This window comes from Acanthopagrus latus, chromosome 2 (assembly GCF_904848185.1).
Source record: "Acanthopagrus latus isolate v.2019 chromosome 2, fAcaLat1.1, whole genome shotgun sequence".
NCBI lineage: Eukaryota > Metazoa > Chordata > Actinopteri > Spariformes > Sparidae > Acanthopagrus > Acanthopagrus latus.
The window spans coordinates 6885075-6898651 of NC_051040.1; the positions used below are offsets into that span (position 1 = coordinate 6885075).

Genomic DNA, 13577 nt, shown 5'->3' on the forward strand with positions numbered 1-13577 from the left:
AACAAAGTATGATCAAACTTAGATTTGGCTTCAGATTCAATCAGGATCATCTCCGCTGTTGCACTCCAAAGATGCAGGAAAGAACATGGCTGTTGATGAGAGAGTGTGCATAGAGTGCTTCTATTTGTTTGGTTATATCTAAGCTACCTCCCAAAGAGACGCATATTACATTTAATATTTCAAAATAAATTACATTACAGTATGTTGCTATGGTGCTCTGTCAGGAGAAGTCGCAGTCGTTTTTGCTTGCCTCGTCAGAGGCAGGGCTGCATGCAGCTCCAGTCTAATGCAATCAAGTTGCTCAAACTCAAGATGAAGCAGATGTGCTCCCCAAGAGCCTGACTGGAGTGGAAGTGAGGGCGAAGAAGGCTCCATTATGGAAAGAAATGTGTGGAGGGGTTCTTTACAGCAGCCAAGCTCTGTCTGCGTTACCATTAGTGTTTCTCTCACAGATGCCAGAGCAGAAAGTTTGAGAGGGACAGAATGTTCTTACAAGTATAAGTCGAAATTATCAGCATTATTTCAGTTGATTAAGGTAAGTAGAAAATGTATGTAAACACTTTAAATTACAGTTATTGAGAAATTAAAGTTTTTTGCTTGTCTTTAAAACAATATTCAACAAAGGATACATCTAACTTTTTGTCAGTTGTGAAGACTCACAGGGTTTCCACATCTGCTTATTTCTTCTTGTGCAATTATATGAATTTCCATCACATCATTTAACAGCTATGAGGAAGATTTGCTTCCGCCTATCTGTCATCAACGTCAATCCATGAAGAAATAATCATTAGAATCTAATAAAAAACTTCACTGCATGAATGTATCTGACATCCAAATATGCAGAAGTCTGGCCCCGAGGCAAAGCAACGCACTGTTCAACAGTCCTGTTCACAGTTGACTGAGTGCCCAACCAGCAGGTAATTGTAGGTGTGTTCAGTGAGTTTGTGAGGATATTATTTGGCAGATCAGCACAGAGCTACTGCAGGTTAAACAATGCTGTCAATCACAGTGACTTGTAATTGACAAACAGTTCTCAGGTATGACTCCGATCTGTGGGAAAAAAAAGCCGCCCAAATTGTGCAACATCAACGTGCTTGACTTCATGATTTCACTGCATTTACACTTTAGCTGCTTTAGCCAACCTTGGAGTAATGATATGACAATTTATCTTCATGATAGTACAGCTCAGTGAACTCTGGAGTGACGGATGATATTACATGAGGTGATGTGATATTATTCAAGTGCAGAGAAAAAAGAAACATACAAATTAAAGCAGGAAATGAGTAAAAAGCTCAATGTAATAACCACTCATGCTCAGTTTCAAACAGCAACACCTTTTTAGGAACAGATTGAAAATGTGTCTGTATCAAAAACTGTTGATTTTTCAAAACTGGCACTGAATGAGTTTTAGATTCTTTGCTATAGATTTCTGGGGAAACACCAGACAATACATCAGAGTGAGAAAAGAAGATGGAAAACTAGCTATCTAGGAACTTGACTGTTTGTATATCTCATCTCAAGTATTCATTGTCTGTTCTAACATTACGATAGCGTTCATTGTGTGTTGGCTATTTCATTAGAATGACATTACCTGAATAAATGTGACTAAACATGATGTGAGATCATCAGACAGCTTTTCATCTGCAATAGCGGTTATTTAAAAAGAAGACAAAAACTCCCATGATCCCACGCAACTTTACAGATTCATCAAACTACAACTTTTGTTTACATTGTTTGATTGAGGGACCCCTATTGGCAGAAGTAACATCTCATGGAAAAAGAATTTAAGCATTGAATCTACTGTGACTTACATTCCAGCTGCTATGACCCACTTTTGTATCAACACTGCTCCAGAAGTGAGTCATATTAGCTTGCTGTGAATTTGCAGCAGAAATTACATACTGTGTGTTTAAGCTAAGTTGTAACAAATCTTTTTTTAAAAACAAAAAATAAAAGGATTTTGTGAACATAAACATATGTTTTCCTCAACAACTGGTGGTAAAAAATGGGTACCGCATCAAAAAATATGAAACCATACCCAGCCCTAGTTACCACACACACAGCCTTCGCGGTACACAACCACATCCCAGGACATACACCTTAGAGAGACACACACAGCCCTTATATACAATGAACAAGTCTCTAGAGACTGTGCGGCTACCTCTGATCCATAATTGAACAAAAGGGCAGGCCAAGCAGAGAGTAGTGTGGGGGGCTTGTGTCCCCTCCCTGCTACACTAGCAGTGAACTTTTGGAGGTAAGAGCCCCGGGGTTCCAAGGACAACTGTCAGGAGACACGGGCTGTGAACTCATGCTAATGAAGGCAGCTCAGCCCTGTAAACAGCATGGGAGGATGTCACTGGAATACATTACAATACATAACTGTCTCCCCAGGGCAGGAGGAGTGCACATGGCTCAGCCCTGATCACCCACCCCCCAACACACACAGGCAAGCAAACACACACACACACACACACACACACACACACACACACACACACATCTCTGTGGCTCTCTCAGCCCACCTGGATACCCCACAGGCTGGAGCCGCCACAAGGAGACAAGTGCTGGGGTGATGGTGGCGAGACATTCAACTGGTCTGTTTGTCCAAAACGTTCTAAAATATGAAAAAGTGCTCCAGAGCATTGGGAGCTCATTTTTCAAATTCACAACACTCTTTACTTGTCTATATTTCAGAGGAACTTCCTTTTTTCCCTCCTGCTACAAAACACAGCACATGCATGTCTTGAAAGGCTGAAAATTGATACAAACTGTTGAGAACTGAGACGGCAAACTGAGGCTCTTAGTCAGAACGTCGGCGCTTTGAGGGAAACAAGGGGGAATGAGGGAGCGATAAAGTGAGAGAGAGAGAGAGAGAGAGAGAGAGAGAGAGAGAGAGAGAGAGAGAGAGAGAGAGAACTCAGACAGGAATGCGACTGTTTTCAGGTCAGTGAGCTGCAGTGTGCATGTGCAAGAGAAAGAGAGAGACAGAAAGAGAGAGACAGAGAGAGAAAAGGGGGCGGTGAACAAGTAAACCAGGCCACAGTTTGTGGTAGAGTGATCCGCTGCCTTTTCCTCTTCATTCAAAGACGGAGCAAACATAACGCTGAACTTTATCTCCCAGGGTTGTGGGGCTTTCGTGTCATTGTGTCTCAGCTTGTGTGATTTGACAGCATTAGCAGAACTCTGGCTACTGCACAGCTTGATTCATTTTTGACCTGCCATATTTAGAAGGCCTTTCACTGCAACACTGTGAGGATGACCTGTTTCTAACAGATCATCAACCTTGATAGTCAAATCCGGGCAGAAAATTGAGATGGCAATGTTTTATTAATAAAATTACCCGCTATAAAAAAATAAGCCTATGTTGTGCTTACTTTTCACGCTACAGTGTGTGGAAATAAGCTGTAAAGACTACAGACAAGCTGTAGTGATGGTATGATCATAATAAAATACATTTCTGAGCAAAAAAATAGCTAAATTAGTTATTTTCATTTCATTTCACATTTTTGGCCAGTTATAGCATCACTTTTGGTGAACCAATTTGTAATATAAATCCAATATTCACACCTTTTACTCTCTGTTTAGCTCTGTTTTGCTCTATACAAACCCTTGTGGTAAGTATCTGGCTCTTTATACTCCATTACATTCCTCGACAAGTTACTGACTTTGTCCTGTCTGGCGTGTGGTGCTGGGCTGGGAAAAAACAAGTTAAGCTCCGGAGAACCAAAACAAGAGCTGAAAAGTTATTCCCTGTGATTTCATGTGAACCCTGTCACTTACAAGTAGGCATGTGGTCCATTGTTAAATATCTATAATAGCAGCTTGAACATTATGAGAACTACTTCAACTACATAGCCCAAACCATCCTGAGATCAAGAAAATTATTTATGGTCATCAACTGTGCAAGGCACATATGGTTATAGAAATGTATAAACCTCTCTGATGCAGAAATCAGGCCCTCATCACAAAAAAAACTTGTGAGTCTGAAATTCTATCTATTCTCAGTTTAAGCTGACACTTGGGATTTGTGATATTACAGACACGGCTCCTGACTGCATTTATCTTAGGATAGGAAATTAGCTATTCTAGTTATCCAAACTGAAGAATTTCCTTAAATTAGGATAACTCTGTTCTAAGTTGAAATTAACTGACAAAAACGTCAGCGCCACTGTTGCTGGCTCTGTTGGCTATTGCAATGTGGGACAGCAACACTGAAATAATATGATTGAGAGGCCACTCAAAGTATAACTGTTGGAGAAGCTAACAGCATTGTTGGCCTGTTGGAGAAGTTAACACTGACATTAACCTGTGCCTATTGAATTTTTGAAGTGAAGTGATATTTGAATTTTAGTTAGGATTTCTTAAGATAACATATGGTGTCTGAGACAGGATAAGAGTGATTTGGAACTGATTCTGTATAAGGAAGATAAGACTTTTCCTATGTTTGTTTCTTATGTTAAGATATAGGACGAGTCAATAGGGTATATTTCTGCAATGGGGTCCCAGAAGCCACTTTAAGCTTACAGTCAAGTGCAAATACATGCTGAAACAATACAGTATCAAATAAATGGGGAGAAAACTCACATAACCTATTCGAGTGCATTTCAGGATGTTACAATCAGCATTTTCCACTTTCTACATTCCACCTCTTGACTTTAGACTCTGCACATGATTACTTAGCTATTAAATATGATATTCTTGTACAGTCTGGGCCTTAAAAAGGAAATCCCCTGCCGTCAGGGCCACCCTCCTCCCTTTCCCTGTCATACTGAGGTGCATGGCCAAGAGGCCGCAGTACCTTTGAGAGATCTCTGAAGTTCCCTGGCAAGGTCAGGTCCAACTCCTCTGAGTCGTAGTTGGTGAGCACCCAGGGAAAGACCGGGTACTGGTTCAGGTCATTGTATGTCCTCCCTAGACACGCAGAGCAGACAGAAATCTGTGAGTGATGAAGGGTTAGATGGAAACAGAGGGGTTGAAAGCGGGGCAGAGTACACTTGAGGCTTCAGTTACTTTGGGGGATCAGCATGCAACATTCCAACAAGGCCCCAATCTCAGAGCCCTCAATCAGACACACTTCCTGTCTCATATGGAGTCTGCTGGGGAAACATACACTAATGGCAAGCTCTCTTTGCTATGTTTTCTGTGCTCCCCATGCCTTTTCCTGTTGAGCGTACATCATCAGTGGACTGTGGGAGTTACAAGAGGTCTGAGCAAGCTGTTTTTAAGTTTATAGAGAACACAAGTATCTCTAAGTTGTAAAGACGGGATGTAATTTGAAGGATATAGATTCTCCTGAGGGCCATGACTCCAAATGCCTGAAATGTCACTGCAAGTCTGAGTGGCCAGATGTGAATATCCTCAGTGCTGTGGCAGTGGGAATATGGTTTTCAGATGGCAAAACGTGTGAAGGGAAATCCATGGGAAAAGCCAAAATTGTGTACCACGCTGTCATTAATGCTCTGCTTTTCTTTTGAAGATGACACTGATACAGCTGGTGGATCAGGTGGTGGCGAATTGTAATCCAGGACTGAGACAGGGCTGCTATGGATGGATTTAGTTGGAATTTTTACTGTTGCTGATGAATCAAGCCAAAAATGTGGGCTCAAAGCAAATCAACATTTTATTTAACCCACAAAGAAAGATCATAATAAATTGCAAATGGAAGCAGTGCAAACTCTAAGGTTTGACCACATTCTTATGACATCCTTTTTTAATTGAACTCCACATTTTTTCCAGAAACACTTCACATGTTTTTCATTCTTTTTCAATGCTGTTGTTGACTAGCATACACCAAGCCATCCTAAGGTATACTGTAAGAATGACTTTTTTAATTCGGAGGTCAATAGTGACTTTAAGGTAACACATTATTGCATCATTACATAGGGACTGGGGGAGGAAATGAGACATTCCTGCACAACTTTATATTAAAAATGTTATGTTTTCATGGTTAATTGATGTTCACGAAGCCATCAGAGAAATATCTTAGATCGACAAGTTCAATTATGTAAAAGCAAATTGTTTCTTAAGAAGACATTCTAGCTCCATCATGTAACAGCAAACTTACTGAATGCTTTAAGCATTTTCAAAGCATCAAGAGGCACAAAAGCAGATTGATAACATCTAAACAAAAGCTCCAGCATTAGTATACAATATCATACAACACAATCAAATAAGATTGTTAAATGGATATTAGGGTTGCAACTAACAATTATTTTCATTGTCGATTAATCTGACAATTTTCTCTGTCAAATGATTTGTTGTCTGGTCTATAAAATGCCAGAGAATGTTGAAGAATGTTGATCAGTGTCTCCAAGAGTCCTCACACGAGTAAAGAGACAGGAAGATATCCACATTTAAGAAGCTGGAGACAGAGAATTTGGACTTTTTTTGTTCTTAAAGACATAACTCAATTAACAAATTATCAAAATAGTTAGTAATGAAAATAAATTGTTGCAGCTCTTAATGGAATAGCTCCTCCAAAATCTGCTTGCTTGTGAGTTTTTAATGATTACCTACTAATCTTTATGAACTTACACCTATCAAGCGGGCCTGTCTCCCCTCACCCCTGGACTGCAGCAAGTTGACATTAGATAATCTAAATCTAGCTGAGCGCTTGATAATGTGTGACAGGCTAGTCAATAGGAAGGCTTCAGCAGGCTATCCAGGGTCTGGGGGAAGCTACAAAGCATAATTATCCAGGTTAATGCCACACAGTGAAAAGGAAGCAGCGGGCCGAGCGTGGAGGAAGAGTCGGGGATGTTGGTGTGGTTCAACCTGCTGGTGCTGAGGCCTGAGTTGGGGTGGCAGGATGTTAATAACAGTGGAATAGTGTTTAATTAGAAGACCACTTCCCTTTCGCACCTCTTCTCAGCACTTCACCCCCCGCCTGTCTGCCGCCCCACACTATTCTGACATCCCTGTCAGCCCAGGTCATTACTAGGGATTTTTAATGAATTTTGGGCATGTTTTTCTGTCTGCCTTACATCTAATTAGCTGACAATAATGTATCGAACTCGAGCACGAGCTAAATATAAATATGCATGAATATGCAGCGAGAGAGAGGATGACACCTCTCAGAGCAGAGTAGCGTGCAGTTGCTCTCGCCTTCCCTGTTAGTCGCAGTTCAGATCAGAGAGTCGACAACAGAACCTCTCAACTCCGCAGACACACACGTGTAAGCTCTCACAAAGCCAGGCACTAATTATCTGGCAAAATCTGCTGTGCCTGCTCTTTGCTTCAAACAGCACACTCCCATGAACAGTGAAGTCTACCACGTTGAGCACCACTTAAGGTTACTGTGGATTCTTAAACAAATATGACATACCTGAGGCCACTTATAGTATGCCTCTGCTTCCACTGACACATAAAGTTTATTGATCATGATAGCTAAACTTAAAGACATAAGTCTCTAATGGTGAAGAGATTCACATAGATAATAGATTAAAACTTAACACTTGTATATTTTTCCCGGGTAAGGAAGAAAACAATTCAGAACCGATTTAACTGATGGCTATGAAAGAGAGAATATATTATTTCCGCACCTTCGGCTACTTCCAAATTAAAAGAATAGAGTATCACTTGGGAATCCTTACCTGCAATAGTGTTGAGAAACATGAGGTACTCAAAGTTGGAAATCTCTCTCCTCTGCCAGCGCTGGGTCATGTTGGAAGATTTGAAAAGCTGTCGAGGGGTGGCCATTGAGATGCGCCTGGAAAAACATGTCAACGACGAATTGGGAAACAGAAGGCTGGTGTCAGTTATGGATATTTTTAAACTTATGTGACAAAAAATGTAGAAAAGCAATGAGCGTAAATTGCATATAGAGTAATTGTGGCATCTGATGCAGTAGTACTCCCAGTTTTATAAAACTTTGATTCCAGTCGATTTAATGAAAACTAGGTGACAATTAAGAGTGGTTTATACTAGGTGTTAATCCAAACTAGACAAGATTCAAAGCAGCTATAAGAAACTGATTGACAGCCCCTGTGGAAAATGGTGGTATGAGCACTGCTAGCTTGTGTCATAAAGGTCACAATTTGCACAATTGATTTGGGGCAGCACAAGAAAGGACACAGTGTATTTGATACTACAGTATGTGTCTTTTTTAAACATACCTGTTTGCAGACAGGGCGACGAGATAATGTATCTATTTGTTACTAAGTAAGATTAACAACTGTGATTATTTCTAAAGCTAAAATTATCAACATTCCCTACTTCTTTCCACAGACAATGATTCACCTAAATTCTTCCTCAGCACACAGTTGTAAAAACTAGTTTTAATTTTCAGAATCCAACCTGGTGGCTGGCATTAAGAAAACCTATATTGATATAGCCAATCTTCTTGCTGATGGTCTTCTTTGCTTTTGTGAGTTGTAAAGGCATCAGTGTTAAAATAAGACTGTTGCATAACCCTTTAAAAGCTCCTTGTCGTTGGTTTAAGAGAATGCTCTTGTTTTGTAACAGTTTATAAATAGTCCTGTTAGCACTATGAGGGTCTAAAGGGAATCTGTGGTTTCACTGTGGTCAGTGGCCTGGCTGCAGCCCTGCTGTATAGAGTCTTCTGTCAGAGAATTAGGTCAGTTCAGTCAGGGTCAGTGCACATGCACTTCAATGACTGAACCAATGGGACTCCAAATGACTCTGCTGCAGGCCAGGCTGCACAGAGGCCCCGTCAGACAACACATAGAAGGCAACAACAGCCATGAAGGGATTACAATATTAGAAATATTCAGTGATGAGTTTATTTTCTTCTGACATGTGTGACCCACCTGGCTTGTGGAAGTCCATAGCTGGTGCCAACCCCCACTCGAGGAAGACTGTAGACCACTTTCTTTACTGTGGCCTGGTCGGGAAAGTTGAACATGACTGACGCTGTGAAACGACAGATATCATTTAGTGATGAAGAAGCACGATTGTGAACCATGAATTTTAAATAGTCTAACTGGCACATCCACTTACTTCTGTTAGCCATAAACACCTCCATCGCTGTGTTCTGCAGGAGGTAGCGTCTTGAGAAAACCGCCCGAATCTCACTGAACATCCACTTCCCATGTAAACCCTCAGTGTATGCTAAGACCTAGAAGGGCAGAAGAAGAAGAGGAAAATTACATCAAGTTAAAATAGCTATTAAAAAACAAACAAAAAACAAAAAAACAATAAATGAGATTATGTCAGGCTACAGGTGATAATGATAATGTTTTTTAATAAGAGTAGTTAGCTGACTAGTTAAGTGTTACTATATGGATAAGTGCCACAGGCGAATGGTACGATCATCAATGTTTGTCAATTAATATTCTTTTTTTTTTTATATATATAATTTGTCTTTGCTCATGTTTGATTCACACTGAAGTGAATTTTTTAACTTTGAACTAAAAAAATTTGTTTTGAAACATACAAATTTTAAAAATCTTAGCAAACAACAATTTGTCTGATTGGTTCTCTGATCTCTTGGTAGACTTTCAGTGTTAGTCTTTTAACCCTCATTCTACTCACATAAATTCTTAATAACCATTTTATTAAGATTCTAGTTTAATAAAAATGCAATAGCAATATCACACCAGCACCATTTCATTAATTCCTCACTTTAACTTGTTACAACGCATCATGTCTCAAGGCAATTTTCTACACAATATGAAGCTCTTTACAGATTATCTTTGGGTGTTTCACACTTGCACAGTTGGTCTATAAAACTCAAGTGCGAGGCAAGTGGTCAAAAAAGAAAAGAAACGACCCCCTGGGTCAGTGACACATAAATAATCAATAAAAAACCATCATGCCAAGGAGAGGAGAGAGCGGACAAAGGATCATTAGTGTATGCAGCACCACTGGGGCTCCACACACACAAAACCCAAGACAGTTGTTCTGACAGGTGAGAATGGCCCCCGCACACACCTGCCCCCCCACCACTTCCATCTCACTTCCTCTGACTGAACAATTTTGTCCAACAGTCTGAGCCGGGGTGCACCCTCATCAGTTCCTCTGGTTATAATCACACATATGTTAAGTTTAGAGAGTGTGAGAGAATAAAGATATAATAGGGCGGTAAGGGTTGAGGCCATATAGTACATGATCTTGTGGATGTGTGGGTGTCCCTATGTGTGTGTGGGGGTGATTGAGGTGGAGTAGGCGGAGAGGGAGGGAAGCCAGAGTGAGATGTTCAGCTGGGTTAGGTCTGATGCTAATGCTCATTTAAAATAGTGACAGGCTGGAAGAGTGCAGCGCGAGCCGGGCTGCCTTAATTTCTCCCTGGAATAGCTCATGCCCGACCTCCGTGCCACAACCAAAATCTCTGGAGCTCAATTAAAATTGGATTAGGTGGAGATGCTGGATGTGCAGCGCAGCATCTCTGGTGCTCTCCTCCCAGTAATGCCCCTGCCTGACACCTCTGCAACCCCCAACTCAAACAGTTGTCATAGAGACAGCACGACCCAGAGGAGGCAGCGTGCTGACTGGAGGGGGGAGTGGAGAGGAAGGGAGGTGAGATGGAGGGACGGCAGTGGAGCTGCGGGCGCGCTGTTGAGGGCCGGCAGCAGCTCGAGGAGGCAGGGTAGCTTTTATCCCCCTCCTGCTCTGCAGCCAGATGTTCTGGAAGTAGTCTTCAGAGTGCAATGCTGAAAGGCAAGTCGTACTGATATGCATCATGGGAAGGCTACAACAGCTTACTTTGCCAAGGCAATAGCAAGCTGTTATTTGAATACATATTAAGTTATTTGGGTGTCAAGAGACTTTGAATTGTTTGTCATGTTCAGCAAAGTCTCTATTCATTCCATTATTTAACTATCTTAACAGTATAATACATTTGCCTCCTGAATTCTCCATTTGTCACATTGTGTGTTTTTAAAACAAACGGCAACAAACAACCCAGCAAGTAGCAAAGAAATGCAGTGGGAACAGGTTTGTCAAACAAATACTCTATTTCAGGTTCTTAAGAATTTAAAAATATTAACAGGTATATTATAGCAACTCTTAACTTATTGTCAACGACTAATATTTTAGCACTGGCTGTTTCTAGTTACCCAGCCAGAGAGAACATTTTGTTGCCATGACAAAGTACAGGCCAAAGGGCTAGCTGTCAACAAAAGAGAGGCTAAAGAGGAGAAAAAAAGAGCTGATTTCAAACAGCCCAGATCAAAAAATTTGTCATAACAACAAAGCTTTGGTCTAAAACCAACACGCAGGGGCCCCTGTAGACTTGGAGATTTGACAAAGCCCAGCCCTCATTTTTGGAGGCCCAGCTGTAAAAAATGCCATTTAATGAACCTGTCTGCTGAAGCTGTCCCCTGCCTGTCAGAGGTGTCAGCCAGTGACAAGCGCTGGGGACCGCCGCCTCCAGTCACAGACAGGCCTGCCAGCTGGAGACTTCGGCCCCAATCTAATCACGCCACCAGGAAGGGACCGGCGCTCTGCTCTTGGTCTGTCACGCTCTGGGTTGGGGGAGCAGTGAGGGGACGGGCGGAGGGGTCTGGTATGGCCGACAAGCACAGCCTTTTGTTTCCACACAGGTCCCTCCATGCAGGCTCATTAGGAGCCACAGGCGCATGCGCTGCTCTGCCAGCTGCAGGGAGATACATCTCCACAGCGTAACAACCATAATGCAATTTAACGTCTCTGTCCTCTCTCTCCTTTATTCCCCTTCTCTTCTCTCCCTGATTTGACAGAGGGCAGGCTGCATTCTGCCTGTAGAACATCACAGGTGGAAAACAGAAAAAATGTTGTGACAGATGAGATGAGGAGAGGCACAGGTGACATCAGTGTTTAGGCTGAAACTCATATATAATAACGTGCAGATGCTCAAATAGAGCACATCATACTTTAAAACGATAGGAAGCCACTTCATGCATGGAAATAGATTCTAATCATATCTGACTTCCCAATGGCTTTAACCCCACATTGGCGGAGACACTTTGACAGATGTTATTAATAAATCTAACGAAGCATTTTTCTCTAAAACCTGATGCAGTTTTCTCCCATATGGAACACTACAATCCCCCTCCTCTGCATTTATACAAAAAAAAGGAAAATAATATAATTCAGTGAGACCTCCAAGCCAGCATGACTGATATATTTATATGAGACTGTGGAGCACTCTGACAACCTGGTATCACAGCACCTCCGTGGCTGCATTCTTCTAAGATTTGTCTAATAGGCTTCCGCCATAAAGCCTAACCACTGCATGGTCCCAGGCGGCCGGAGAGAACGGCAAAGTGGAAGAATAAGGGGAGGATACGAGAGGCAGTTTCATTTTGAGTGATATGACTAGTCCCCCAGGAGCGAGTGGGATGGATTTCACACATGGCAATTTGGAGGATCAGCACACACTGTGTATACTGTATTCAATGGCTGACCCCGGGCAATATGGGCCAAATCTGTGAAGAGGTTGAGCAGTCGGTGAAGGCAAAAAGAAGAAAGCATAAAGGCTGGTAGCAGCGAGAGCAGAGAGCAACACTCAGCTAAGCGGGAGAGCATCGCCCACCACAGATCATGTGGTAGCCTTAAAAAAAATTATATTTAGAAATGTTTAAAAATAAAACAGAATTATGGGATTATACATATTTGTTCATTTGTGCTCACAGAAAAATTAAAATACTTTTTTTATTCAAAAGTGAATTTCAAAAACAGTGATTCTTCATGATAACATGGACAAATATGATATAATATATATACATATATGTAAATATACATTTTTCAATGACCATTTAAACCAAAACTACCTGCATGAATAAATACAACTAGTGAAGTTTATCTTTTTGCAATTTACATGAGACCTTTAAATAGAAAGAAGGAATAAACTGTGTCTGCATGTTCTTATTTACACAAATGACTCAGGTGTTCTACACACTGTGAAATTAAACTTACGGTAACTTTAAGTCAGAAATATAAGTCGTCTGACCATGATGTGCCCAAATCCACACTTTTATTTAATCCCTTTTCCATCCTGTACAGATTTATAACATATGCCTGAGCCTCAAAGGATGTTTCTCATCTGATCCCACCCTTAATGTGACATATGTTATGAAGTGTGGAATACAAAAATGTAAAAGATTCCACCAGATTATAAAAAAAAAAAAAAAAAAACGGCATGCAACTTGGTTCCTCGCTGTGAGACCGATATCTCAGCTTCAATAAAGTAGCAGGCTCCTAATGCAGGTATTGGGGGGAAAACAAGATACAGATTTGCATAATCAGTGTCACTATACATTTGGGTGGTAGCTGGAGTGTGGAAAGATGACACAGCTTGGGTGCTCTGGCAAGACCAGTGGGATAAAGGAGATGAATATGCATTAAATATGTTGGCAGTTCACTGCCCCAAATGTCCAGCCAAGTTTGTCAATAACATTTACGTCAGGGATGGTATTTCACGCACATTAGCAAGCCCCACAGCGCTGTCGGCAACACTTCCATGGTAGGACAGGTGGGAGGAGCCTTCTTCCTGGTATGCAATTTCTTCTTAAAGAGTCAAGGCTCTTTAGACATCCTTTATCTGCCTATGTTAAAATATAAAGCCTCAAGAAATGCAATGAAAAAAAAAATCCACACAGTTTCTCAGAATTTCGGTCGTCCAAAGCGATGATACA

General features: G+C 41.3%; 1 protein-coding gene across 6 annotated transcripts in view; it reads right to left on the reverse strand.

Annotated features, from left to right (window-relative positions):
- Window positions 1-13577, reverse strand: part of nbeab (neurobeachin b) — a 221184-nt gene that overhangs the window by 31753 nt on the left and 175854 nt on the right. For all 6 annotated transcript variants that reach the window (XM_037079753.1, XM_037079762.1, XM_037079745.1 and 3 more), the window contains exons 40-43: window positions 8962-9079; window positions 8772-8874; window positions 7596-7711; window positions 4802-4914 (exon numbers count right to left, since the gene is read on the reverse strand). In XM_037079753.1, the coding sequence (XP_036935648.1) occupies window positions 4802-4914; window positions 7596-7711; window positions 8772-8874; window positions 8962-9079 (450 nt within the window). The remainder of the gene's footprint in view (window positions 1-4801; window positions 4915-7595; window positions 7712-8771; window positions 8875-8961; window positions 9080-13577) is intronic.